Source organism: Macaca nemestrina, chromosome 15 (genome assembly GCF_043159975.1).
Source record: "Macaca nemestrina isolate mMacNem1 chromosome 15, mMacNem.hap1, whole genome shotgun sequence".
In the NCBI taxonomy this organism is placed as follows: domain Eukaryota; kingdom Metazoa; phylum Chordata; class Mammalia; order Primates; family Cercopithecidae; genus Macaca; species Macaca nemestrina.
In genome coordinates, this window is record NC_092139.1 from 113,510,772 (window position 1) to 113,536,750 (window position 25,979).

The window sequence follows — 25,979 nt, forward strand, 5'->3', positions numbered from 1 at the left end:
TCTCATCAATACTTTTGTGGCTCTTCCCATATCCCGGCTTTGGACAGAATAGTCAGTTGGAATTAAAATAATTTAATTCACTTTAGTGAGGTATATGTGTATGTGTGTCTGTTATTCCTGTATAATTTTAACAGAACACAGTAGGAAATTTGCATATTTCACAGCCCACAGTTTGGAAATACATTTCTGAAAGAAGCTACCCTGAAAAACAATCATTGGGCAAATAATCTGATGATCACTGTAACTTTTAAAGAAAATCTTGTGCAATTTCAGTTACTCATGATCTTTTTCCAGGAACAAAAATATTCATATCATTTACAAATTAATCTATCAGGAATGAGTGTTTACATTTGCTTACAATATTTAGTGTGGATTACTCAAATCTTTTGGTTGAGTAATACTTGGCGCTGATGCCAAGGTTATCCAAGGAGCACCAAGATTTCTCTCCTGAGACCTTTATGTCTTGAGCCCTTTGCTGTCTCCCCTTTAGGAGATTTCCAGTGCCCAAGATTTAAGGACCATTTGTGTGCAGATGACAGCAGAATGCCTGTTGAGCTCAGACATGTCCCTGGGGCTCCACACTAAGGGACATACCTGCTCACATTCTCAATGTATGAGAGATGGAAAATATATAACTGCTAACGTTTACTTAGGTGTCTCGTCTCTAAGTGCCTCCCGCGAAATATGCCCAAACTGTGCCCTTGAGTCCCGCATCCCCAGATCTTTTCTTTGCCCTCTCAGCAAATGATCCCACCACACATCCAGTTCAACCAGACTCTTAGAATCTTCCAGTTGTTTCTTTCTCTTACCACCACTGTTCTAGAGAGCAGTTAGTGTCTGATCTACCTTTACCGTATATCTCATATCCACCTGCATTTTTCTGTCCCCACTGCTGTCGCAGCCTTCAGGCCTGCATCACCTTTCATTCAGCGTCCGCAACCGCTTCCTCACTGGCCTTCTTGGTGCCACTCTTGCTCCTTTTCATGCAAATCTAAGTTTTTTTCCCGATTTCCAAGACTTTATATTTGACCCTTCTGTGAATCTGAGTCACCTAGGGAGCTTTTAGTTCATTCGTTCGTTAGAGACATGGTCTCCCTCTGCTGCCCAGGCTGCAGTGCAGTGGCACAGTCAAAGCTCCCTGGAACTTTGAACCCTTGAGCGATCCTCCCGCCTCAGCCTCCCAGGTAGCTGGGACTACAGGCTCACTTGCCACACGCAGCTAATTTTTAATTTTTTGTAGAGATGAGGTCTCGCCATGTTGTTCAGACTGGTCTCGAATTTGTGACCTCAAGTGATCCTCCCACCTCACCCTCCGAAAGCACTAGGATTACAGGCATGAGCCACCATGCCCAGCCAGGAGATTTTAAACTATATATCTGTGCCAGGACCATCACCCCTAAGATACAGATTAGGTTGGCATGAGGTGAGGCCCAGAGATGGGTAGTTTTTACAACTCCCCGGGAGATGTAGATTCACAGTAAGGATGGAGAGTCACTGCTCTGTCAGTGGTTCTTCAGACTGTATCAGTACATCATCATGACCTGAAGGGCTCACCTGACCACCCCTCTAACCTGACCACCCCTCTGAAACAGTCTGTGGCCACTCTCTCAATCTCTAGTAGACCATCTTAATTATTTCTTTTATAGGAATTACCATAATCTGTAAATGTATTTTTAGGTATTAATTTACTCACCTGCCTCCCCCCTGGCTAAGTTTCATTCAGTACATATCTGTTGGTTATATTTGGACCCTGCAAGGGTGGAAGGTGAGCTTTTGCCTCTCACACGCATATATTTTTTTCACCAAATCATTGTTAAGTATCCCAGGACCAGGCAAGGGATGCAAGGATGAGTGGAAACTTGGTTCTTGTCATCGAAAGCCCCAGAGTCTAATGACAGAGTGAGACAAGCAAATAAATAGCTGCTCTGCTCTATAAACGCTATACAGCCCGACTCAAAGAGGGATTCGATTGTCACCGCCCTGGGAAGGGGCCAGTGAAGGGCCTGGAAAAGTTAAGAGTTAGTATTTAATACAGCTCTCTCCACGACATGAAGAAGACAGGGTGAGCCTTCTAACGCATCCAGCCACTTTGTGGTGATGGTGGTGGTGGTGCACTGATGAGTTGGGCTTAGCTTTGGCCATTAGGGATGTAGGAGTGTGTCCTTCCTTTGGAGAGAAGCTCAGTTTGTCAGGACCGTCCTGCTCCCACCTTCATGAGGCTGCTTTGCCAACTACACTCCTTTTTTTCCTCTTGGAGCACTGTTAAGGAGTGGAGATTTTACCCCCAGAAGACTCTTAAGTGGGTCAGAACAACATATGAATCTAATTAACTGCAAAATCACTTTGACCTCAAGGTGGAAAATTCATTCCATATTAAGATACTCCAATGAAAGGCCTACATTCATTGTAATAATAAAATGCCCATAAGAGACACTCCGTATTTGAATATTAATTCTATCTCATTATCAGATTCCCAGAGAGATATTAAAATCCAAAGATTACATTGCATTTTAAATTAAAGTCCAAAGGCATTAAAGTCCAATTCTCTTGCCCATGTGTGTTCAAATAAATTGAAATTCAAAATATATTCTCCCTGATTTCTTACTCTGCACAATCCCAGTTAGAGGGGCTCTTAATGCCTGTGTAGGGTCAGGATTTTTTTTTTAACAGCTGCAGCCTGGACTGTGTCTTGCTGGAATGTGTGTGTTTCTTTCAGGAGCACCCAATACCAAACCTCTGATATGCTTCACTTCTTAAAATTAAAAAAGTTAACAGGACACAGGATTGTCAAAACACTGCCCCCCCCCCCACCCCACACATACACCAAAGTTGGAAAAGCCAATTCCTGGTCTTCTAATAGTTACCCCAAGCAAAAGTATGTCCCCAGAAACCAGCACTTCTTACTCGTTGCCAACTAGCAGACCATAGCAGAAAGTCTGTGATATCTGAGGGAAAGATGGAGAAAGTCTTCATTTCTGCTTCACTAGATTTCAGTTAGTCGCTGACAGTTGCGGGGCTAGACATTTGGGAGCAATCTCCTCAGTAATTTCTTGGATCTTGCTGTCAGTAATTCCAGTGAGTCAAGACCATGCCTTTCTTTCTCGTGGGTTTTGTAGGACCCAGTCACAGTTTCTGTTTGAATAGCCACTGAAATTTTCTGAAATTCACTTTAAGTGTGTTAGAACACAGTGCGTTTTCATTCCTCTTTATATCTTTTCATCCTGACCTTCGATATCTTATTTCCCATTTCATGTATTTTTATTGTTTATTTTTCTCCCTCTCTCTGTAGCCCAATCTGCAGTGCAGTGGCACAGACATAGCTTACTGTACTCTCGAACTCCTGGGCTCAACCCATCTTCATGCCTCAGCCTCCCCAGTAGCTGGGACTACAGTCATGCACTATCACACCCAGCTAATTTTTAAAAAAAATTCTTTGTTGAGATGGGGTCTCTCTATGTTGCCCAGGCTAGTCTCAAACTCCTGGCCTCAAGCCAGCCTCCCTCTTTAGCCTCCCAAAGTGCTCTTACTCCAAAAAAAATTACTGTTTTCCAGCTAAATCAGCCTTATTGCTTTAGTTTGTTTTTATTCTTTCATTGTTTCTGTTCTAATAGTAAGACTGAAATACTTTTTACATAACTCTAGTTCCTCTTTGATTTTCTGAGCATCCTTGATTTCTAGAGATAGAACGTTCTAAACAAAGACCTTTTAAAATTATAGTATTTTATTGAATTTATTTTTCTATATCAGTGCTAGGAGACAGTATCCGTGTGTTTTCTTCTGGTCTTAGCATCTATGTAAACTTTGCTTTACCTATGACATTTACTATAGGTTTCTGACACATAGCCTTTTTGAAATTAAAAAAGTTCTCTAGTTTTCTGATAATCAAAAAAATCATAAATAGGGGCTAAGCATGATTGGGTCCTTTTTCTGTGATGGTTGATATTATTATGCGTACATTAATGAGGTTCATTGTAGATTTTCTGATCCGCTTGAATCTATTCTTGCATTTTTGAGAAAAGTCTGCCTGAACATGAAGTATTATTGTAGCATGTTTAATTTAGTTATGCTAATATTATTTCTAGAATATTTTAGGGGAAGGGGATATATTTTCATAAGTTAAAAAGGCCTTTAATTTCTTTACAGTGGTCTACCTTTCCTGGTTTTGGAACAAAGTCATACTAGCCTTGTAAAATAGGTTGGAAATCTTTCTTTATTTTTCTGTTGTTTTGGAACAACTTGTATATAAAATAGACGTTCTGTTTCTTGCAAATTGGGTGGAACTCACTTGAGAGCTATTTGCGTCTTTGTGTTTGTTAGTGAGTCTTGGTCATTTTAGTATCTTTAAAAGTTTTTGTTCGCAAGACTCCGTCTCAAAAAAAAAAAAAAGTTTTTGTTTTAATATTTTTTCTTATTTTATTTTCAGGCACAGTTATTTTGGAATTCAGATAAGAACTGACACTTATAAACATTCAAAATGTTAATAAACATTTTTTCTTCAAGGCAATTACCTTTTCTTAAGATCAATCTTAGCACAATCCTATGCAAAAACAAAAATTTTTTAAAGTCTAAATAGATTAAAATAGGAGAAATCAACTCTACCCTTCTCATATAAATTATTCTGAAAGAATTAGAAGATTCAATGATGTAAATCAGATTAAGAGGAGGTAGACTTAAAGTGCCTAAAATATAATTGTATTTCACGAAATAAGACCGTTATTTTTCTAAAGAGGTCCTCTAAGCTGGCTTTTATTCTGCTGTAGTTTCATCTCACTAAGAGGGAGGGCAATAAATAAACTGGTCTTACCAAAAAGTTTCCACTTTTTAGTAGTGAGCGCTCTAGCTTTAGTTAACTTAGAAGTTTATCTTTTTTCCCTGGGCAACCACTTTTTCTCCACTGTTCTTGTAGTTGTTGTAATAGAGCCCTGGTTTCTTTTCCCCCAAGAAATGCCCACTTTTCTGGTGTCGTGCCCACTGAATAGGAACTGGAGGAAGGGACTACAGCTGCTTTTCCTTTAGGGGATGATGCTCTCCTTAGCTCTTCAGTAGTTCACATATGTAAGAAGTCGCGGCAAGTTCCCTAAAGTCCCTAAGAAAGTCTTGGTAGGGTTTCAGTGGCTCTGAACCATCTATTGCTTTAATTCAGTCTTTTTTGTTTTTAACTGTAAATAAGCCAAGGTTTTCCTCTTCTTTTGAAATTGTCAACCTCCAATCCAATTTTATAACATCATTCTGTACTTTGAATAATGAGGCCAAAAGAGTCATTGGCTTTGGTGAAAAACCTTCAACATTTTTACTGACTTTGTTAAATTCTTCTAAACTTGCATTGGCAGTTACACCTGCATAAGGAGCCGCATGAAGATCATAGGTAAGGTGAATCAAATGATTTACATGTTTACTGATGAGAGCTTTTTTAGTTCCACCTAAATGCTTTCTCCTAATAGCCCAGCCAGGCCTTTTGCAGGCTCTGCAGTTGCTTCTCAGGACCATGGTCACCAGGTTTGTCTACAGTTCTCCACAAAACCTGACTTATCTTAAAATTCAAAAACAATTTTAATGTACTCTGTTGATGTCCAACAAACTTTTCTTATTTTAAAAAATCTCCATAACCATTTAATTAGATAAAGTACCATCAAAACCTAAAGACATAGAATTGATTGCTAGAGAGCTTTGTGTTCAGCATCTCCTAGTCAGTCGTGAATTTGTCCTCAGCTTGTCTTCCATCAGTGACAACATCAATCCAGAGTGTAGTAATTTCAAAGTTGTCTTCACAAAGCCTGGCAGTAATTGTTCTGTGCTTTTCTTCTGTCCATCATCCAAATACCAGCAGACGGAAACATCTCCTGCATTTGAATAGGGGTAACAATGGTAGCAGAGTCCACATCTTGAGGTCTTATTCCATTTAATAAATCCCTCACTGCTCCTTCTGCTGTTCTGAATTCACAGTTCTCTTTAACAAATGATTCTGTCAGGCTCTTCAATCTTTCTGTGACACATGACTAGAATTCTGGAGCCTGCACCTTCATTTTAGGCGGCTGTTGCTTCAGAAGTCACAGTCTATTCTACCAGCCTTTGCCAAGGATGCAGGTGCCACAGCACCTCAAGAGAAATCACCAATCACACAGCTCCATGCTGAGGCCCTCTTGCCTGCTACTGAGGAGCTCTTGCCATCCCAACTCCTGCCTTTCCCCAATGATGCAGGACAGGCAAGCCCCCAAATTTGAACTTAGCCTGGGAAGGTTCTTGGCTTTGCCCAGGAAATAATTCAAGGGTGAGCTGGTGGTGGTAAACAGCAGCTTTGATTGAAGCAGCAGTGTATAGCAGCAGCAGAGGTGCCACTCCTTGCAGAGCAGGGCTGCCCTATAGGCAGTGTGCCCAGAATCGCAGCTCAGAGGCAGGTCTGCACTCATATTTATACCCAGTTTTAACTATATGTGAATTAAGGGGTAGTTAATGCAGAAATTTCTAGGAAAAGGGTGGCACCTTTCAGGTCGTCAGGTTGTTGCTATGGAAAGGGGCGGTAACTTCTGGGTGTTGCCATGGCAGTGGTAAACTGACATGACATATTGGTGGATATGTCTTATGGAAAATGGCTTCTACCTCTGACCTACCTGTTTTAGTTAGTCCTCAATTTGGTCAGGTGTCCGAGCCCCACCTCCTGCCTCTCCAGGACACGGTCAGTAGCCTGGCTGGGCACTTTAAAAAGGACAGTTCTATTCAAGCCTTTGATTTTTTCTGTCAGTTTTAACATTTTATACTTTTCTCAGGAATGTCTACTTCATCTAGGTTTTCACATTTTTTCCAAAAAATTGTTCATATTTTAATATTTTACCTAGATTGTCTAAAACCTGTTTCTCCCTTTTAATTCTTTTTTTTCCTTCCTCATTCCTTCTGGAACTTTTCCATTCTATTAATGTTTACAAATAACCAGCTTTTGGTTTTGGCTAATCTTCTCTGTAGTGTTGTTACTGTAATTCACTGACTTTCTTGCCTGTCAGTTTATAAGAACAAAGATAAAAAATGATAACAGGCTTTCCTTCAGAAATGATGCAAGACAGGAATCAATGGAATGACATCTTTAAAATACTAAAGGGAAACTGTTAATCTAGAATTATGTATCCAGCAAAAATATCCTTCAAAAATGAAGGTCCAAAAAAAGAAGGCAAAATGTCCTATAAGAAATGTTAAAGGAAGTTCAACAAGGTGAAAGTAAATGACAGCACATGGAAACCTGACCTATACAAATCAATACAAAGGATCAGAATCACTGGAAAAGTTAAATATATGGGTACAAAGAAAGTCTTTCTATTCTCACTTTTAATTTTCTTTGAAATGTAATTGGCTCTTTAATCATAATGGCAATATATTAGGGGATTTTTAATGTGTATATAGAAGAAAAATATATGAGAGTAATTGCTCAAAGATTAAACGGAGTATACAGTTATAACATTCTTACATTGTATGTGGGGTAGTATGGTATTATTTGTAGATAGACTGCAACAAGGTAAAGATGTATACTCTAAACCCCAGTGCAACCACTTTTAGAAAAAGAGAGAGACAGTTAATAAGCCAGTGTTGGAGAAATAAGTGGAATATTTAAAAATGCTCAGTCTCAAAAGAGTCTGGAAAATAGGAACAAAGAATAGTCAAGACAAATAGAAAACAGATGGCAGAATGATAACCTCAATCATGTTGATAAATATATTAAATGTAAATGGCTTAAATATCCAATTAAAAGACTGTTAGAATGAAGTATTGTCTTGTCTTGTCTGGTCTGGTCTTGTCTTTTTGACGAAGTCTCTCTGTGTTGCCCAGGCTGGAGTGTAGTGGCACGATCTCAGCTCACTGCAACCTCTGCCTACCAGGTTCAAGTGATTCTCCTGCCTCAGTCTCCCAGGTAGCTGAGATTACAGGTTCACCACCACACCCAGCTAATTTTTATATTTTTAGTAGAGATGGTGTTGTGGGAAGTCAGAGACCCCGAACGGAGGGACCGGCTGAAGCCACAGCAGAAGAATTATGAAGATTTCATGGACATTTATTAGTTCCCCAAATTAATACTTTTGTAACTTCTTACACCTGTCTTTACTGAAGTCTCTGAACATAAATTGTGAAGATTTCATGGACATTTATCACTTCCCCAATCAATATGCTTATAATTTCCTATGCCTGTCTTTACTTTTATCTCTTAGTCCCATCATCTTCCTAAGCTGAGGATGTACGTCACCTCAGGACCCTGTGATGATCACGTTGTCTGCACAAATTGTTTGTAAAGCATTTGAACAATGTGAAATCTGGGCACCTTGAAAAAGAATGGGATAACAGTGATTTTCAGGGAACAAGGGAGATAACCATAAGGCCTGACTGCCTGCAGGGCCGGGCAGAACAGTCATATTTCGGAAAGCGAATAGGAGAAATATCACTGAATTCTTTTCTCAGCAAGGAACAACCCTGGGAAATGAATGCATTTCCAGGGGTAGGTCTCTAAAATGGCCGCTCTGGGAGTGTCTGTCTTATGCAGTTGTAGATAAGGGATGAAATACGCCCTACTCTCCTGCAGCGCCCTCAGGCTTGGTAAGATTAGGAAATTCCAGCCTGGCGAATTCTAGTCAGACTGGTTGTCTGCTCTCAAACCCTGTTTCCTGTTAAGATGTTTATCAGCGACAATGTGTGCCCAGCAGGACATGGACCTTCATCAGTAATTCTAGTTTCACCCTGGCCTTATCATCGCACTCTGCCTGTCTGCCCTTGTGATATTTTATTGCCTTTGAAGCATGTGATCTCTGTGACCCACACCCTATTTGTATACCCTTCCCCTTTTGAAACCACTAATAAAAACTTGCTGGTTTTGCAGCTCAAGGGGCATCACCGAACCTGCCAACATGTGATGTCACACCCAGAGACCCAGCTGCAAGATTTCTCTCTTTTGTACCCTTTCTCTTTATTTCTCAGACCAGCTGACACTTACGGAAAATAGAAAAGAACCTATGTTGAAATATTGGGGACTGGTTCCCCCAATAGACAGGGTTTCACCATGTTGGTCAGACTGGTCTTGAACTCCTGACCTCAAACGATCCTCCCACCCTTGGCCTCCCAAAGTGTTGGGATTATAGGCGTGAGCCACTGTGTCTGGCCTAGACTGGATTTTAAAAGGCAAAACTCAATTATATGCTGTGATAAGAAATATACTTTGAATATAAAGATGAAGATACCTTAAGAGTGAAAGAATGATACACTCTGTAAACACGTATAAGAAAGCTGGAGTGGCTATATTAATATTAGACAAAATTGACCTAAGGATGAAGAATATCCCTAGATGTAAAAAAGTGATATTTCATAATGATTAAAGGGTCAGTTCATCAAGAAGACATAATAGCCTAAACATATATTGCTAATAGCAGAATTTCAAATAACTGAAACTAAAACTGACACCTGAAAGAGAAAATTGATCTGCAGTCATAATTGGAGATTTCAGTGTTCTTATCTTTACAAATTACAGAACAAGCTGAAAGAAAAGCAGGAGGAATATGGAAAACTGGAATACCATCAGCCACCTTGATCAAGTGAAATTTGGTGAATACTGCACCAATAACAGAATATACATTCTTTCCAGTACACATAGAACATTCACCAAGACAGACATATGCTGGGACCATAACAGAACTCAATAAATGTAGAAGAACTGAAAACATAGACTATATTCTCTCTCTACAGCAGAATTATAAATTAAAACTATAAAATATCTCTAAAATCTCAAGATATTTGAAAATTAAACAGTATACTTCTAAATAACCTACATATCATAGACACAATCATATTGAAATTAGAAAATATTTTGAACTGAATAAAAATGAAAAATGGCATATCTAAATTGTGAGATGGGGATAAAGTAGTGTTTACGAAATTTAAAATACATGAGAAAACAAGACTTAAGATCAGTCATCTTAGTTTCCAACTTAAGAAGCTAATTAAACCGAGTAGATTAAACCAATGTAAGTAGAAGAAAAGAATTAACAAAGATAAGAATGGAAATCACTGAAGTAGAAAATATAATAGACACAGAGTAGAGAAAATCCATGTTATCAGAAGCTGGATGCATATTTAAAAAGACTGATCAGTCTTTCCAGATAAATCTTTCTACCTGTCAAGAAAATTAGAGAAAATATAAATTACTTCTATCAGCAGTGAAAAAGGAGACATCATTATAGATATTACAGACATTAAAAAGATAATAAGAGAACAGCATAAACAACTTGATGTCAAAAATTTTTGACAAAATAGATGATAAGAACAGTTTTCTTGCAAGAAACAAAAACTGAATCAAGGATAAATATTTTTAAAAATTAAATTTGTAGTTTAAAATGTTTCTACAACAAAATCTCCAGGCACACATAGTTTCAGCAGTGAATTCTGTCAAGCATTTAAGAAGGAAAGCATATATCCAATATTTCTCTTTCAGAAAACAGAGGAGGGAACACTTCTCAACTTACTTTATGAAGCCACCACTATTCTGTTCCCAAATCTGGACAAAAACCTTAAAAGGGAAAAAACAAAGTAACTACAGAGCAGTGTCTCTCATGATCAGAAACATAAGAACACATTTCAAAATATCAGCAGAGTGGATCTTGTAACACAGAAAGTGATAATGTATCATGAACTATGGTGGTTTATCTCAGCCGTGCACTCTTTGTTTAATGTTAGAAGAGCAGACGCTTTCATGCTCCTGTATTCACAGAATAAGGGGGAGGAAACAATATGATTATCTCAATAGAGGAAAAGCATTTGGCACAAAATTTACACTTATTCACATTAAAATTTGCCACAAACTAACAGTATAAAGGAACTTTCTCATCCTGAAAAAGGCATCTATGAAAAAATTCAACAGCTAATTTCATACTTTATGATAAAAGACTGCTCACTCTCTGACATCAGGAACAAGGCAAGAATTTCTGCTCTCACCACTCCAGTTAACAATGTGCTGAAGGTCCAAAGCTACCCACTAAGCAAAGAAAAATCGGATGCATAAAGATTGAAAAGAAGTAAAACTGGCTTTATTCATAAATGAGATGATCATATATGTTAAGGAATTGATAGTTATGAGAAGTGAATTTTGGTTACAAGATATGTAAATGAAAATTATATAAAGCTAGCAAAGAATAATAAGAAAAAATTTAAATGCCACATGCAATAGCATCATAAAACATGAAATATTTAGGAATAAATTTTAACAAAGTATGTGCAAGACCTATACTCTGAAAACCATAAAACATTGCTGAGAGAAGTTAAAATTTGACAGACAGCTCGATATTGTTAAGCATAAGATCTCCCCAAGTTGACCTATAGAGTGAATGCTATACCACTCAAAATGCCAGGAGACATTTTTTGTTTGTTTGTTTGTTTGTTTGTTTGTTTGTTTGTTTTGAGATGGAGTTTCACTCTTGTTGCTCAGGCTGGTGCGACCTCGGCTCACTGCAACCTCTGCCTCCGGGGTTCAAGAGATTATCCTGCCTCAGCCTCCTGAGTAGCTGGGATTACAGGCGCCCACCACCATGCCCGTCCCAGGAAACATTTTTTATAAAAACTGATGAGCTGGTTTTAAAATTTGGAAATGCAAAAGACCTAGAATAGCTGTTATGGGTTGAATTGTACCCCCCAAAATTCATATGTTGAATTTCTAAACCCCAATACCTTTAACATGACCTTATTTGGAAACAGCGTTATTGCCAGTGTAATTGCTTAAGATGAGATCATACTGGAGGAGGATGGGCCCCTAATCCAATATGAGTGGCGTCCTTATAAAAAGGGGAAATTTGGGCACAGATTACACACAGAATGAGAATGTCATGTGAAAATACGGACAGAGATCTACAAACCAAGGACACCAAAGATTGCCAGCAAACTATCAGTAGCTAAAGAGAGGCCTAGAACAAATTATCCTTCATAGTCCTCAGAAAGAACCAACCCTGCCAACATCTTGGTCTTGGACTTCTACCATCCAGAACTGTGAAACAATAAATTCCTGTGTTTTATACCATTTGGTTTGTGGTACTTTGTTAAGGCAGCCCTACCAAACTAATACAATTGCCAAAACAATTTTGAAAACAAAACAAAGAGGATTATATTACTTCTTTCATGACTTACTATAAAGCTAATTAAGATAGTGTGGTATTTATGTAAATATAGATGTATATACCAGTGGAACAGAATAGGGTCCAGACTCAGTGGAGAAAGGATATTCTTTTCAACAATGGCACTGGAATGATTTTTTTATCCTTATGGAGAAAAAAAGAACCTAGACTCTTAATTTATACCAAACAAAAATTGATTTAAAACAGCAACATAAAAGCTGGAAATATAAAGCTTGTAGAAGAAAACATTATGGATATGTTGAAGTAGGCCAGGGCTTTTTAGGATATAAAAAATACCATGAAAAAATGTTTTGATAAATTGTATCTCATCTATACTAAAAAGCCAATGCTCTCTGAAACATACTCTTAAAAAATTTAAAAACCAAGCCATTGTATAGGAGAAAATATTTGCAATACATGTATCTGGCACAGGACTTACTCATATGCAGAATATGTAAAGAACCTCTTACAACTCAATGAGAAGAAAACAACCCAGTTAGTAAAATGAGCAAAATACTTGAATAACATTTCTCTGAAGAAATAGAAATGTCCCATAAACACCTGAAGATACTTTACATTATTAGCCATCAGGGAAATGTAAATTAAGACCACAATGTGATGCTGCCTAAAACGTCTGAGTGTTGGTAAGGATCTAGAGTAACTCCAACACATTGTAGGGGAGAATGTAAAATGGTAGAACTACTTTGGAAAATACTGTGACAGTTCTTAATAAAGTTGAACATATACTTCATATGACCCAGCAATTTCATTTGTAGGTGTCTACCCGAAAAATGAAAACGTGCACCCGTGAAAAGATACAGATGCATGTGTTCATAGCACCTCTATTCATTGCGGATAAAACTGGTATCAACCCAGTGACCATCAACACATGAGTGTATAAATAAATGGTAGTATATTCATAATCAGAAAAAAAAAACCCAAAACTGATACATGTAACAACATGAATGAATCTCAGAAACATTGGAAAACACTTTTTAATAATCCCATTTGTGTTATAGAACAGACAAAATAATACCTGTAATGACAGAAACAGATGCCTAGGAGGAGGTGGGGCAGGCACGAGGTGAGTTGCAGTGATTGCAGAGCTGCGCAAGGAACTTTTGGGGTTGATGGAAAGATTCTAAATGTTGATTTGTCTGTGACTATGCAGATGCACTTGCAGTTTACTATATGTAAATTATACCCCAATAAAGTGCCTTTTAGAAGTAAAGAAAACGAAGCAGCAAAGGGGATAGTGTGTGCAGGGCAGTGCGTGAGGTTTCAGGCGTTTCTTCTGAGTAGGTCTCACAGGTTGGCTTGATGGGTGCTGTTTGGCTTTGGGGAGATAGGTGTTTTCACCTTGGCTTCTTATTAGAGTCACCTGGAGAGTTTGTCTAAAACACTGTTGCCCAGAGATTCAGATTCATTGGTTCTGGGGTTGGGACCGCAGCACTGGCACTTTTTAAAGCCTCCACCAAGTGATTCTAAGTTGTAGCCGAGGCTGAGGAGCACTGGCCAGACTTTGAGTTTTCTCTCCAGAGAGTGTCTGCAATGCCCAGGCCACTTGCTTTTTTACTTCTGCCCAAGTCACACCATTTGTTGCTGCTCTGGCATTGGGGACAAAAGCAGCGGCTCAGGCCTGAAATGCCCCCCCGCTAAGTGGCACAAAACACTGTAGAAACAAATACAACATGAAGATCGATGGTACTATATTTTTGTGAGACTTAGAATTGCTGTGTAAGGCTAAAGCCAGCAGAAGAGTATGAATGGAAATTACAAATCCAGACATACACCCAGTTCATGAGACAGTCAAGAACAACATTACACTTAGAGTAACCCCATATCTACCAAATTTCTTAGGATTGTAGAAGTATATCTTTCCATATTCAAACTTTGCTGAAGGACAACTATTGGTTGGTGAAAGATTACCATATCCAGCTCTTTTCAAATGTGGATGGTAAAGGAAACCTTTAGAATCTCAGAGCCAAATGAAAGTAATATTACAAATCATTCCCATTTCCTGTGGTCTCATGATGTGCTGGGCACCATTCTGAATGCTTTCCCACACAGTCCTCACTGTGGCCCTGGGAGATGGGTATGGCCCTCTTATTTCATGTAAGAAAATTGAGACTTAATGAAGTTCAGAAATCTCCCCAAGGTCACACAGCTAACAGGCTGAGTGGGAATTCTCCTGTATGTGTGTCTGCCTCCCAGAGCATGGTATTCATATTCCCTCTGCATCGGAGGATGGTGAGTGAGTCCTCTCGGGAGGCCACTGCTTCTGTGTCTCCTGCAAGACAGTCAGTTTCACCCAGCGGCTGCTTCTGTGCTTCCAGCTTTCAGAGTTGGCTCTTGGCTTGCCCAGGATGGCATCACACCTCAGTGGAAACCTTGCTGGAGCATTGCCACACCCAGCCTGGTCATTTGTTCCCTTCAGCATGAGGACTCTAGTTGTAGTGTTTGATTCTGTTTTATGGAGCTATGTCATAAATACATTTTTACCAAGTATTATTTAGGCTGGAGTCAGTGTAGGAGATTTGGGTCCACCTTTGTATTGTACTCTTGCCTTCTTTTTATATTTACCACTCAATTTGAGAGCATCCAGAATAATTGAAGCTCTGTTTTCTATCAACCTAATATGTTTTCCCAAAGGAGTTTGGTTAGTAGAGTTGGGCCTGTACCCTTTGCAGAGTGCCTACTCTGGCATTATTGGCTAATGTGGGAAAGAATAGTTAGCAAATCTATTTGTTGTCCTCTGTTTACACTTCATTTCCAGAGACTAAATGTTAATTTGTTTAAGCCAGGCTTATTGTCTCCTGGAGATGCACTACCACGGGAAAGTGTTGACTGAGCTTGGCTCCTCAGTGTGAACTGTAACTTGTGACTCATTAATTACGGGCCTACAATCAACTCCCAACATGTTAGTAAAGAAACAAACAACTTTCTTGTTTAATGAAGTGCTGACAGAAGAAAACTTAATTGTTTCTCTCCTGCCCCCAACGTTAGCTTGACACTTGTAGTTACAGCAGTAAACTTGGGCTCTGTAATAACAAAATTGTATCGTCAGTCACCCTTCCTGAAGGTGCTGTATTGGTGTCTACTTTTCGCAGTGACCTTAACCTGTGTTCATTCTTAAGTATATAATTGTGTATTTGTCATAATGCTGCTGTCATCCTTGTCCAGAATAAGTCATGTATGTTGTAAACATTTAATGAACTTCTATAAATGGTTCCTTGTATCCTTTCCTAATGCAGCTGTATGAATAAGAAATATTTATCCAGGAACGCATAGCCTCAGTTGACCTACAACTCCAGTGGAACCGTGATTTTTAAGAACTCTTTAGTTCACCTTTATTGCCTGCTTAAATTTCAGTTTTTAGTGTGTGATTTCATTTCCTTCAAAGAACGTCTTACCCATTTAGCATATCTCAAGAGTTCTACTTTTTTTTGTAGAAAGTGAGGTGTTTTCCATGCATTGAATAATGAATCCTGAATATGTTTATTTCTCACTTATCCAAAAAAACTGATTTTTGAAAATAAATTTGAAATTTTGCCTAATGCAGAGAGGAAGTGTAAATTCAGCTCTGTTGAAGTAATTGTTCAGTTTCTTCATGCATTTAGGAGCTACTGCCCAACTCCTTGTTCCTAAATGAACTAATTGCATTTAACAGTGTGAATGTCACCAACTACTGCTGTCACTCCCAGTGCTCTTTATTGAGCATTTACTGTGTGCTAAGCATACTCACAGTCTCTCTTTGAAGTAGGCACTGTCATCCGCAAGTCTTAGGGGAGGAAATCAAGTCTTAGGGGTTTCTTGACTTGCCCAAGGCCAACAGATCTCATAGCAAGGCTTTGACCCCAGCAGTCTGGCTCCACAGTGGCCACTCTTAATCCCTATGCCACACTGCCTCCCAGTTCATGAACTTCTTGTTTCATCTTATCTTCCAGCTTTTGCAAATACTCTTCCCCTTGCCCAAAACACTCCCACAGTCCCCTTTGCCTTATTTAATTCCTGTTCATTCTTCTCACCTTAAGCTAAATACCACTTCTTTAGGGAGGCCTTCTCTGTGAGCCCCATGCTGTATGTTCTTCTAGCTAAACAAACTATGAGCATGAAAACCAACCTCAGTCTGGCGTGGAGATGCACCTGTGTTCTAGAAGGGTTTGGATCACACATTTGTGGAGAGCTGGTGAGGATCAGCTGGATTCTTTCTTCTCAGTGACACTTACAGGGCCCTAGCTTCGTTTCTGGATCTCTCCTTATCTTCACCCCAGTATCAGTCAGCACAAGGCAAAGGCATTTGGCATCTCTTCTTTCCCATTTGCAGACTTTACTGTGTGTACGTACCCCATCCAGCTGGTAGATGTGGGGCAGGTTATCAGAGGAGAAGTGGGGGTGTGAGGGCATCCTTGAGGAAGCTTTGGTTACAGTCTCAGGTGGGGTCATTACCAACTTGGCCATAAAACTCTCTCTGTGCTTCTCAAACACATGATCCCTCCTACAAGACCCACTCTCTATAGTGGTCTAACCCTCCATGCCAGTGCTTCCTAAACTAGCTGTGGTGAAGAGCCACTTATCTTTCCCTCAAACCATCCTGGACCTGTATTTGTATAGAATATAGTATAAAATGAATGACTAGAAAAATAAATCTGAAAAAAGACATAAGAATTCAAGCCCAAATTTCATCATAAGATTCAGCAGACACTGCATAGCTGTCATATTGTCAGCAGTTTCTCAGCTTCTCCCCTCAGTGTCTGTTCCTACAAACTGACAGTGGTCTCCAGATCTCACCTTGAATAGCACTTACTAGGTCAGTGACCACAGGGAGGGGACTTCTGAGCCTCACTTTTTTATGTGTAAAAGGGAACCAATAATACTTACTCTAGCATTTCAGAATTAAATGAAGTTATCAGAGCATCTGATTACCTAGTATATGCCAGGTGTCTACTAAATAGTAGTTCATTTCCCATCACACCTTCAGTGCCTGGAAAAAAATTACAGAAATTAGATGATTACCAATTAATTTATTCTCTTCTTCCTGCCGTTTGTAAAACAAGGATCATTAATAGATTCCTAGCAAGTCTGTGCATTCGAATCAGCTGGAGATCTGGTTTCTGTCAGTGGGACATGGCGTTTGGAATAGTTAATGTTCAGATGACTGAATGCAGTTTAAAGACTTCCATGTGGTTCTGAATCATCTTAGGTTATGTATATCTCACTAGGGATGTAAAGTCAAAATACTGTTTAATTCTGAAAAAGAACTTTATTTTATATTTCATTAGATTAATTTGTATGTTTTCAGTTTTTGTAACTTTAAATTTAATTTTTAAAAATTAAATAAAACACAGAGGATTCCAAAGTCAGAATTATACAACGCACATTCACAGAGTCTCCATTCCTGTTTCCTCCACCCCATTCTCCTCTTTACCCTGTGGATAACCATTATTTGTTTTTGGTTCTTTCATTGTTTCTTGTTCAGAGTATTTAAAAATACTCCTTTATCACACACAAGATTCTCATATAAGGCTATTAACATGTTGTAATCAGGCTACATCTCCTGGCAGTCCTCCCACAGCAGTCCATCAGCAATATTCTCTACTCACATTTGCAGCCGTATAGCAGTCTACTGTGTTTGTACCATAGTTTATGTAAGCAGCCCCCATTCGTAGAGACTTGAGTTGTTTCATAATAAGTTGTGCTGCACCCAGTATCATTAGTCATCAGAAATGCGCATCAAAACCACAATGACATACCACTTCACTTACACTAGAATGCCTAATACAAAAGACAGACAGTATCAAGTGTTTATGAGATTGTGGAGATGCTGGAACCCTCATACATTGCTGGGTGAAAATGTGAAATACTATAAACACTGTGAAAACAGTCTGACTGTTCCTCAAATGTTTATAATTGTCATATGATCTAGCAGTTTGACTCGTAGGTATAAGAACAATGAATACTTATATCCACTCAAAAACATGTACAGGCACATTCAGAGCAGCATTATCATGACAACCTAGAAGTGGAAATAACACAAATGTCCATTAGTGGGTGAATGGAAAAATACAATGTGGCATATCTATACAATGCACTGTTCACATTACTCAGCCATGAAAAGGAATGAAGCACTGACATGCCACAACATGGGTAGACCTTGAGTGAAAGAAGCCAGGTTCAAAAGGCTACAAGTTGCTCAGATTATCTGACTCCGTTGTAGGAAATGTCCAGAATAGGCAAATCCAGAGAGACAGAAAGTAGATGGATAGTTGCCAAGGACTGGGGGGAGGGAGAAATAAGGAGTGACTGACCAGTGAGTATGGAGTTTCTTTTAGGGGTTAGGAAAATGTTTGAAAATTGGATCATGCTAATGGTTATATAACTCTGTGAATATACTGAAAACCACCAAATTGCACACTTTAAAAGTGTAAATTTTATACTTTGTGATGATGCTCAGCAAAAAATGAACCGGGCCAGGCACGGTGACTCATGCCTATAATCCCAGTGCTTTGGGAGACCAAGGCAGGAGGATCACTTGAGGCTGGGAGTTTGAGACCAGCCTGGGCAGCATAGTGAGACCTCATCTTTACAAAAAATAAAATAACAAAATAAACTGTGCTGTAATGAATAACCTTATTTCATGGGGTAGTGTGTTTTTGATCTGTAATTTCAGAAATGGGGTTACTGGATCACGTGTCATTTTGCTGCTTACACCCTATTCCCTTTCATGGGAGTTGTACCATTGATCATTCCCTCCAGCAGTGTACGAGCATGCCTGTTTCCCTGTGGCCTCACCAATAGCATTTGCTGTCAGACTTGGTTATTTGTTAGTCTGGCAGGTAGGAAATGTTGTGTGTAATTATAATTTGCTTACCTCTGATGAGCAAGTTTGAACATATTCTGATGTCTTTTTAGTTTATTTGCATTTTGGGTGCCATTTATGTTTCATGTATCTCACCTGTTTTTCTACTGTATTGTTGGTGTTGTTTAAATTTTTACAAGTTCTTTATATATTGAAATATTAATCCTTTGCAAATATCTTCCAGATCTGTGATACCTTACAAATAGTTTTCCCAGTTCTCATTTGTCTTAAAAACAAATAGTCAGATTTTAAAACCTTTCCCCTGTTGCTTCTGGATTGAATCAGAGTTAGGAAAGCTTTTCCTATTCCCAACTTAGAAGAGGAATTCACCCATTTTTTTTTCTAGTACTGATTTTTTTTGTTATTATTATTTAAGTTTAGATCTCATATCCATCTGGAGTTTATCTTGGTGAACAATATTAGGAAGTGATCTACTTAGATTCTTTTTTATACGGCTACCTAATTGCCCCAAATTTTTGAACTCCAGTGAAAAGAAAAGTATCACTTTTTGTTTACATTGTTTTATATAGTTCTGGGTTGATATAGGTATTTCAGATAATAGGGCAAACAGTAATACAACATTGAATAAGAAAACACAAAAGGAACAAGTCATCTGTAATCTCTGACTATAGCCATGCTGTTTTCAGTGTATAAACTTATCTTCTTTCTCTCTAGGTAAATGAGCTGGATGGTATCCCGTTGATCCTGGACAACTGCAACATCAGTGACAGTAACCCCTGTATCCTTGCACGTGAATTACCATGCACAAGTTTACAGCCGGGGCCCTTAGCAAAACAAGTCCCTTTCCTCGTGTTCATTCAGTATGTAGCTGGCTGCCTTGCTTGTTTACTTGCTCCTGAGAACCAAATCGTTTTCTCAGAGTTATGGTGCTGGAATATCATTTCTGTAACCTTTGTAATATGGTAAGCTAAGTTTTTCAAGGTGAATAAGACATTCCAAATGAGCATGTGGCCAAAAAGCACTTTCAAACCTGGGGCGGAGGCAGCCCATGTAAGGCACTGTGCTGCACATCACCAGCATCACCTTTCCAGTGTGTGTGTGGTCTTCAGAGTAAACATGAACTATGGTATATTGTTTTGCTATAGAGATTCTGAGTATCCAGGCTTTGGGAAGTCCTATTTTAATAAGAGTTTGGCAACATAGAAACATGAGCACTCTGGCTCCCTAGGAAAAGGAAGGAGCATTTCGGTGGTGCTGAATTCTCATCTTCAGAGGGTTTGTCCTGCAGCCCTCTGCTGCAGAAGCTGAGAGCGCTGGCTCTTGCCCTTGCTTGGGTTAGCCACCCTTGCTGGAGGGTGTTCTGCAGGGACCCTGCCTTTTTCCTACCAGTTCAAGTAGTTGTACTATACGAAACTAATGTAGTACAGTGGTCACTAACCAGGGACCAGATACAGCTTGTTTAGATTTGAGATAAAACCTACTATTTAATTTCACGAACTTCCCTGGTGAGAGCCAAACTCAGTTGTGCCCCTTGTCCTGGTCACTGCTTGGCTGGGGGCGGGGCAGGGGTGAGTAAGGCTACTGCAAGGACTGGGAGTGTAGCCTGTGGGAGGCAGTGAGGAGCCCAGCCTAGCACTGAGGAGACTGAGGAGGGGGGCATTTTAAAAATAAAACTATGGCTTCTGCCAAGAAAAGAAAAGCAGCTGATGAAAATCATGTGTTTCAAAGTAAGTAGACTGAGCGATGCTTATTATTTGTGCTGAAGATACTGTCATTTGTCTGATTAGCAATAGAAAACAATCTATTTTAAAGAGCACAGTAGCTTGTAAGTTCAGTCAGGAAAGGACAAATACACAGCCTCAGAAGACTCCTCTTCGGAGTAAAGCACATTTGGTTCAGTGCATGGCATTATCATGAGTCCCTGCAGGCTGTGCTCATTAAAGAGTGTTGACATTTTTTTAGCCCCTCAAAAAGGAAAGAAAAAAGAAGAAAGCTTCTAGTCATGGGAAAGCAGTACAAGAATGTTCAGGTACAATTGCAGATGTTGCATTTCCGAATGAAAATGATGATTTATTATGGAAAAAGAAATTCACTCACAGTTTACTTTTACATTCCCTGAATTGACCTTCTAGTGAAGAAGGGGTTTTCATTGCTAGTCTTTGGCTTTTAGCAAACACCAAAAAATAAAAAGACCGTTGTACACTAGCACATCGTAGGCCTATAGATGCTCACAGCACCTTCCGCCTTGGTGTCCTCCTTGCCAGATGGCCATTCGTTCATTCACTTCTTCCTTCAGGAAACATTCATTCAGTCCCTCGTGTGTGTTTACACCCTTTGCCTTATTGAACCCTGACAACACCATGAAGCAGATACTATTACTATCATCCCTATGTTGTAGATGACGAAATAAAACTGAGTCTCTAGCTTGCCCAGAGGTCAAAACCAGATTTTATACATGTGAGTGCCTGACCCTTAGCCACTTCCCCACACTGCCTTCTTACAAGTCACTGGGAGGAGACAGAGCACATGCAGAGGACCACATAAACATATTCATGTAGTGGACAAATGATTCAGAGTTACACGTTTAAAAAAAAAGATATAGCTACATCTTTAGCTAGATAACTGGCTTTTAGAATGATAATCAGTGAAACATTGTAAGATCATGGAATCTCCTGTGAATGGTTAAGAAAAGATGAAATATCACAAGCATCTTTAGTGTTATGTGTATTCAGTAATTCTTTGCAGTTGTATTTATTAAGCCTACCAGATTTTAAAGGCATATAAAATGTAGTAAGATATGAGACCCATACTGAAATATCAGCGCAAAGGGAGAATGACAGTTGAATGGTCAGAAATGAAAAAGCATTACAACCTAGAGATTCAGTTTTTAGATGTGATCTATAAATTAAAATCTGGCCTTCACAGTACTAAAGTAAATAAGGACATGATACGATTACAAAATTTACCTTATTCCATCGGTAAAACTGCATTAATGCTCCTTCCAGGCTATTCCCCAAGAATTATCTGATGACTCTGACTTTAATCCTCACTTCCCATTCACTCTTTTTCCCCCATTCTTGTGGATTTTTTTCCTTTTTTTTTTAATTCATGAAAATAATACACCTATATGGGGGTTTTTAAATACCAAAAGGCATTCAGTAAGGGAACAATATCTCTAGCTCCACTTTCTACACTTTCTAATTCACTTTCTTAGCTATTTCTTCTAGTAGTTACTTGTGTATACCTAAATAATATGCTTTACTGCTGTTTCTTGATATATCAAGTTTTGGTGTGACCTGTTTATTTTATGACATGAGCATTCACCTCCTGTGTACCACCTCCTCCCCTCCCTCCCTCGTGCTTCCCCTGGAGTTAGGACTGCACATCCCGTTCCCTGTTGCCCGCGCTGTGAATGAGGCTTAGCATCCTCTAAAGTGTTTGCTGTTTGAGGGGGGTGTGTGTATACATTACAGTGTCCTTGGTCAAACCTTTTGCCCATTGGGATATTTTTCTTAATTATTCGTTTGTTAACACATCTTTATGTATTCTAGATTGAAGTTCTTTGTCAGCTACATGTGTTGCTAATATTTTCTCTTTCCTGTTCTGTGATTACCTTGTCATTTTCTTTATAGTTTCTTTTGAATAACAGAAGTTCTTAACTTTTAGTCAGATTCATCACTTTTCCTTTATGGTTAGGGTTTTTTTGCACGTGTATCTTGTTTTAAGAAGTATTTCTTTACCCTGAGGTTATGATGATGATAATATATTATCTTTCAAATGCTTTACAGTTTTAACTTTTATATGTATGTCTGTAATTCATTTAGAGTCAGCTTTTGTGTATGGAGTGTGTTAGAGTCTTTTTCTATTCTCTCCAGATGGCACACAATTGTCCCGGCCCTAGTTACTGAAAAGAACATGCTTTTGTTCACTGTAGTGCCACCTTTCTCAGAAGTATTGATATAAGTTTGGGTCTGTTTGTGGACTCTGCCTTCTTTTCCATTCATCTTTTTGTCTATCCCTGCACCAATATGATGGTCTTAATTACTATAGCTTTCCAATATGTCTTAATAAAGGATAAGTCAGTTCTTCCAATTTGTCTCTTGTTTTTTAACAGTGTTAGGACCATTTTTGATTTGTTTTTTGCATAAAAGTTTTAGAATCAGCTTATTAAAATCTACACATGTGTACACACACATACATGTATATACCCTACACACACAAATAACCTCGTATACCACTAACAAAAACAATTTAAAGCCCCCACATACTGAGTTACTCATTGAAATTACATTAACTAATGTAATTTAGTCAGAATTGACATACAATACTGAGTTTTCAACCCATGAACATGTTATACCTGTTCACTTATTTAGGATTATTAATTTTCAATTTTACTCTTTTCTGTATACTTCTTGAACTCCATTACATGGATTTTCGTATGTATTATTTTGTTGCCATTCATTTAAAAGTGTTTTTCAATTTTTATTATAACTTCTTTTTTGACCCATGGATTATTAGAAATTCATTTCTAAACAATTGAGAATTGTTTAGTTATCTTTTGGAGCTTGATTTCTGGTATAAATGCATTGTGATCAAATAGCACCTGCTTGGCCGGGCGCGGTGGCTCAAGCCTGTAATCCCAGCACTTTGGGAGGCCGAGACGGGCGGATCACAAGGTCAGGAGATCGAGACCAGCCTGGCTAATACGGTGAAACCCCGTCTCTACTAAAAAATACAAAAAACTAGCCGGGTGAGGTGGCGGGCGCCTGTAGTCCCAGCTACTCGGGAGGCTGAGGCAGGAGAATGGCGTAGACCCGGGAGGCGGAGCTTGCAGTGAGCTGAGATGCGGCCACTGCACTCCAGCCTGGGCGACAGAGCGAGACTCCGTCTCAAAAAAAACAAAAAAAAAAACAAAAAAAAAACAAATAGTACCTGCTTGATATCCTCTGTCTTATGAAATTTATTGAGACTTGATTTATGACCTAGTGATATGGTCAGTTTTTGCAAATGTTCTATGTGAGCATGAAAAACATGGCTGTTTTCCAGTAGTTGGATGTAGTAATTTATATACATACATTAGGGCAAGTTTGTAAATGGTGGTATTTAAAACTTTTAGGTTTTTTACAGATATTTTTGTCTACTTTGATTTATCAATTAGAGAGAGGTATTTTGAAATAATCAGCCTATGATTACGGATTCATCTAATTTTCTTTTTCATTATATAAATTTTCCCTTTATATGTTTTGAGGCAAGGTTTTTAAGTAAAGGTATATAATAGGTCCTGAGAAATAGTCCTGTTATCATTATGAAATGACCCTCTTTATCTCTAAAAATGATTTTCTGCCTAATATTAATATAGCTATCCTAGCTTGCTTTGGATTGGTATTTACATGGTACAGTTTTATCAGTCCTTTTATTCTCAACCTTTCTGTCTGAGATGTGTTTCTTGTGTAAAGTATATACAGTCATGGGCCACATTGTAATGTTTTGGTCAACACAGACCTGTATTCAACCTTTGTCTCATAAGGCTGTAATACTGTATTTTTACTGTACCTTTTCTGTGTTGAGATACACAAATACTTATCATTGTATTACAGTCACCTACAGTATTAAGTACAGTTACATGCTATACAGTTCTATAGCCTGGAAGCAGTGGGGTATACCATACCGCCTGGGTGTGCAGTAGGTTACTAGGTAATATAGCCTAGAATGTGAGTACAATCTGTGATGTTCACACAGTGATGATATTGCCTCCATCCCCAGTGCCACCATCCAGTCCACACTTGCATTATTGCTGGCCCTGAACTTAGGCAGTGACTTCCTAACTCATCTTGCAGCTTCTGCTTCTGCTGGGTCTAGGTGATTTTTGATTCCCCATTCATTCAGTGGGATGATCTTTTAAAACCAAAGCTGGATCATTCCTCTCTGACTCTCCCACTCCCCAAACCACCTCACATAAGCATACCCCTGTTCACAGAGCCTCCTAGACTGCCCGTCATCCTCAGAATAAGCCCAGTCTATCACATTCTAAAAGGTCCCCTTCATTTGTATCCAGTGCCGTTCTCCCCTTCGTCAGCGTTCCCCAGGCACATCTACCTTTTTGCTTCCAAGAAGGATCCCAGTTCCTGCGTGAAGGCAGTTGTCCGAGCACATCTCTGCTTGTGCTCTTCCTGGGCTCCATCATCCTTGTGCTTCACACCCGGCTTTCTGTGTCTCTTCTCTCAAGTCCCAGCCGAGATGGGCCACCCCCGCCGATCCCTGCCAAAACTTGTTCTGTTCCTTCAGCTCATCACAGGTTATTGTTAAATATGTGTGCATTTATGTCTGGATTACCCGCTGGATTAGGTTTCCTAAGGGCAGGGATCAATGTTTCTGTGTTTCACCTCAATATAAATATGCCATTGTCTTGCATGTAGTAGATAACCAAAAAAATATATCTTAGATAGATATCTGCATGGGGAAAGGAAAGAAATAAATGAGCAAACAGCAGCTTGGTGAAATATGTGTATGTGTGCATGTGTGCGTGCATGTGCATGTGTGTGTATTTATTTATTTTGGTGGAGAGGGTGGTTCTAAGCTCAGGAGAAATGTCTCCCATGGGTTCTTCAACTCTGGTAAATTAAGTATTCTTGGTTTGTCAGTCATATTATTTAAAATTCAGTTTAACCCATTTTTCTAGTAATTAGCACCATCCAAGCTTTTATTGAATTTAATTTTAGTATTTTGTGTTAAAAAGCAATAGATATTTTGGGCATACTAAGACTAGGAATCAGTGCTGATGTCGAATATCCACTAATAACAATACCACTCTTCTCTGAGCACTCTGGATTATGTCCTCCTTGGGATGGGTGAGGCCTGGGATGCCTTTGGATAGGAGTTTACCCGTGCCCCATGGGACATCTGCAGTCAGGACTGTGTAGAAGATTCCACTTTCTCGGCCACCCTAGGGGTTAGGAAATCCAGGCTGGCGTATCAGAGCAAGACTAGAAGCAAAAACTGCCCCAAAGTAGGGGATGTGGCTGGAAGGGTTCCTT

At 39.0% G+C, this 25,979-nt stretch overlaps 1 protein-coding gene across 1 annotated transcript in view; it reads left to right on the forward strand.

The window, feature by feature from the left end:
- LOC105464280 (ataxin 10) overlaps nucleotides 1–25,979 on the forward strand; it is a 175,562-nt gene that overhangs the window by 117,357 nt on the left and 32,226 nt on the right. Inside the window, exon 10 of the mRNA XM_071080744.1 lies at nucleotides 19,660–19,723. Coding sequence (XP_070936845.1) covers nucleotides 19,660–19,723 — 64 coding nt within the window. The remainder of the gene's footprint in view (nucleotides 1–19,659; nucleotides 19,724–25,979) is intronic.